This window comes from Bidens hawaiensis, unplaced genomic scaffold, assembly GCF_021521415.1.
Source record: "Bidens hawaiensis isolate Kalapana, Puna unplaced genomic scaffold, B.hawaiensis_p1.1 tig00004743_1, whole genome shotgun sequence".
NCBI lineage: Eukaryota > Viridiplantae > Streptophyta > Magnoliopsida > Asterales > Asteraceae > Bidens > Bidens hawaiensis.
Window position 1 is genome coordinate 756,591 of NW_027491293.1, and position 1,744 is coordinate 758,334.

General features: G+C 42.0%; 1 protein-coding gene across 1 annotated transcript; it reads left to right on the forward strand.

Annotated features, from left to right (window-relative positions):
* The first annotated feature begins 431 nt into the window (after positions 1-431).
* LOC143627842 (uncharacterized) lies at positions 432-1,016 on the forward strand. Its single transcript, XM_077097562.1, has one exon. The coding sequence runs from the start codon at positions 432-434 to the stop codon at positions 1,014-1,016; it is 585 nt and encodes a 194-aa protein (XP_076953677.1).
* The last annotated feature ends 728 nt before the right edge of the window (positions 1,017-1,744 follow it).

Sequence of the window (1,744 nt, forward strand, 5' to 3'; positions counted from 1 at the left end):
TGACACATCCCAATTCATCGCAACATGTCATCACTTATGCAGGCCATTATTGGTCTTCACTGGCGTTAGTGTTCATCATGACCCTATTGAAATATGATTCAAACCCCCATTTGATATGCACGTGGTGATTGGTTTGGTCATCCGAAGTTCAAGGCTTAGTTTACCAGTTCTTTTATTTACGTTATTATTTAGTTGAATAAGTCTGTGTGATCCACAATTGTAGGCATTTCAGGTTTCTTTCCGTTGTAATGCTGCTTATAAAACGCAGCCTCCTTTCTTGTTTCATTCATTCACTTTTGCATAATAAAAAAGCCTTGAGTATTGATCTAAGTGAGAAATATATTTGAGTGTTATTAACAGTTTTGATATCAACAGTGGTATCAGAGCTTGAGTGTGGTCCATTTTCCATTCCTTCCTCTACTTCTCAATCAATGGCCGATCAAACAAGTACTATGCCCACTGCTCCTACTCCGATTCCTGTCTGTAAGGGAGAAGGGTATGAACATTGGAGCATACGTATGAAAACCATTCTAAAGTCTAGAGATCTTTGGGATCTGGTGGAACAAGGAGTCAACAATGCTGAACCTGATGAAATCAAACTCAAGAACGTTAAGAAAAGAGATGCCCATGCCATGGCCATTATCCAACAGGCCGTTCATGATCATCTATTTTCTCGAATTGCAGCTGCTGAATCATCCAAAGAAAGTTGGGATATACTGAAGATGGAGTATCAAGGAGATACCCAAGTGAAAGCTATAAAATTACAAGGGTTAAGAAGAGAGTTTGAGAATCTCTCTATGAAAGACAACGAAACTGTTGGAGAATACTTCTCTAGAGTCATAGGGAATGTGAGCCAGAAAAGAGCATATGGGGAGATCATTTCTAATCAAACCATAGTTGAGAAGATACTTCGAAGTTTATCTCCGAAGTTTGATCATATTGTTCCATCTATTGAAGTATCCTTTGATTTGTCCAAACTCACTCCTGTGAGGCTGATGAGTTCCTTGCAATCATAAGAAGAAAGAATAAATAGCAGATCCCGTGAGAAAATAGAAAGATTTGAAGAACATGCCCTACAAGTCATGCAAGAAGGGAATCGATCAGCAAATGCACGTAGTAGAGTGTGACATCTGCCCGATCCGACCCGACCCAGGTACCCGTTTCTCTTACCCGAACTCTTTCTTTTATGATTTAATATTTATTTATACTTATATTTTACTTTTAATAATAATAATATACTTTTCCTTCCCGCCTCTTTCTCTCTCTTTCTTTCCGCCGTCCCGTCCCTCTTCCTTCTCTCTTTCCGCCTTCTTTTCCCTCTTGTCGCCGTCCCGCCCTTACGCCTTGTTTCCCTCTTTTTCTTCAAACTCTTTGCTTATCCTTTGGTTCTTCCCGCCTAAGGATGTCTGCAGCTCCACGCGCCAGACTCCTTACATGGAAGCCTGCGTGAAGACATCTTGTTCCTGCGATGCGTGAAGAGAACTCTTCTCGCAGCGCGCTAAGAATGCATGTTCTTCCCGCAATGCGCTAAGAATGTATGTTCTTCCCGCGATGCGCTTAGAATTCCAGGTTCTTCACGCAGCGCGCTAAGGAATTGTGATTCTTCCCGCAGCACGCTAAGGATTGTTGTGCCAGCCTTCGCGCTCGCGCACTCAGCCTTCTCGCGCTTGACCCTTTAGTCTAGTCTTCTGTTTATTCTAGCCGTTTGCTTTTGTAATGTCTTTTCTTCTGAGCTGTTGACCTA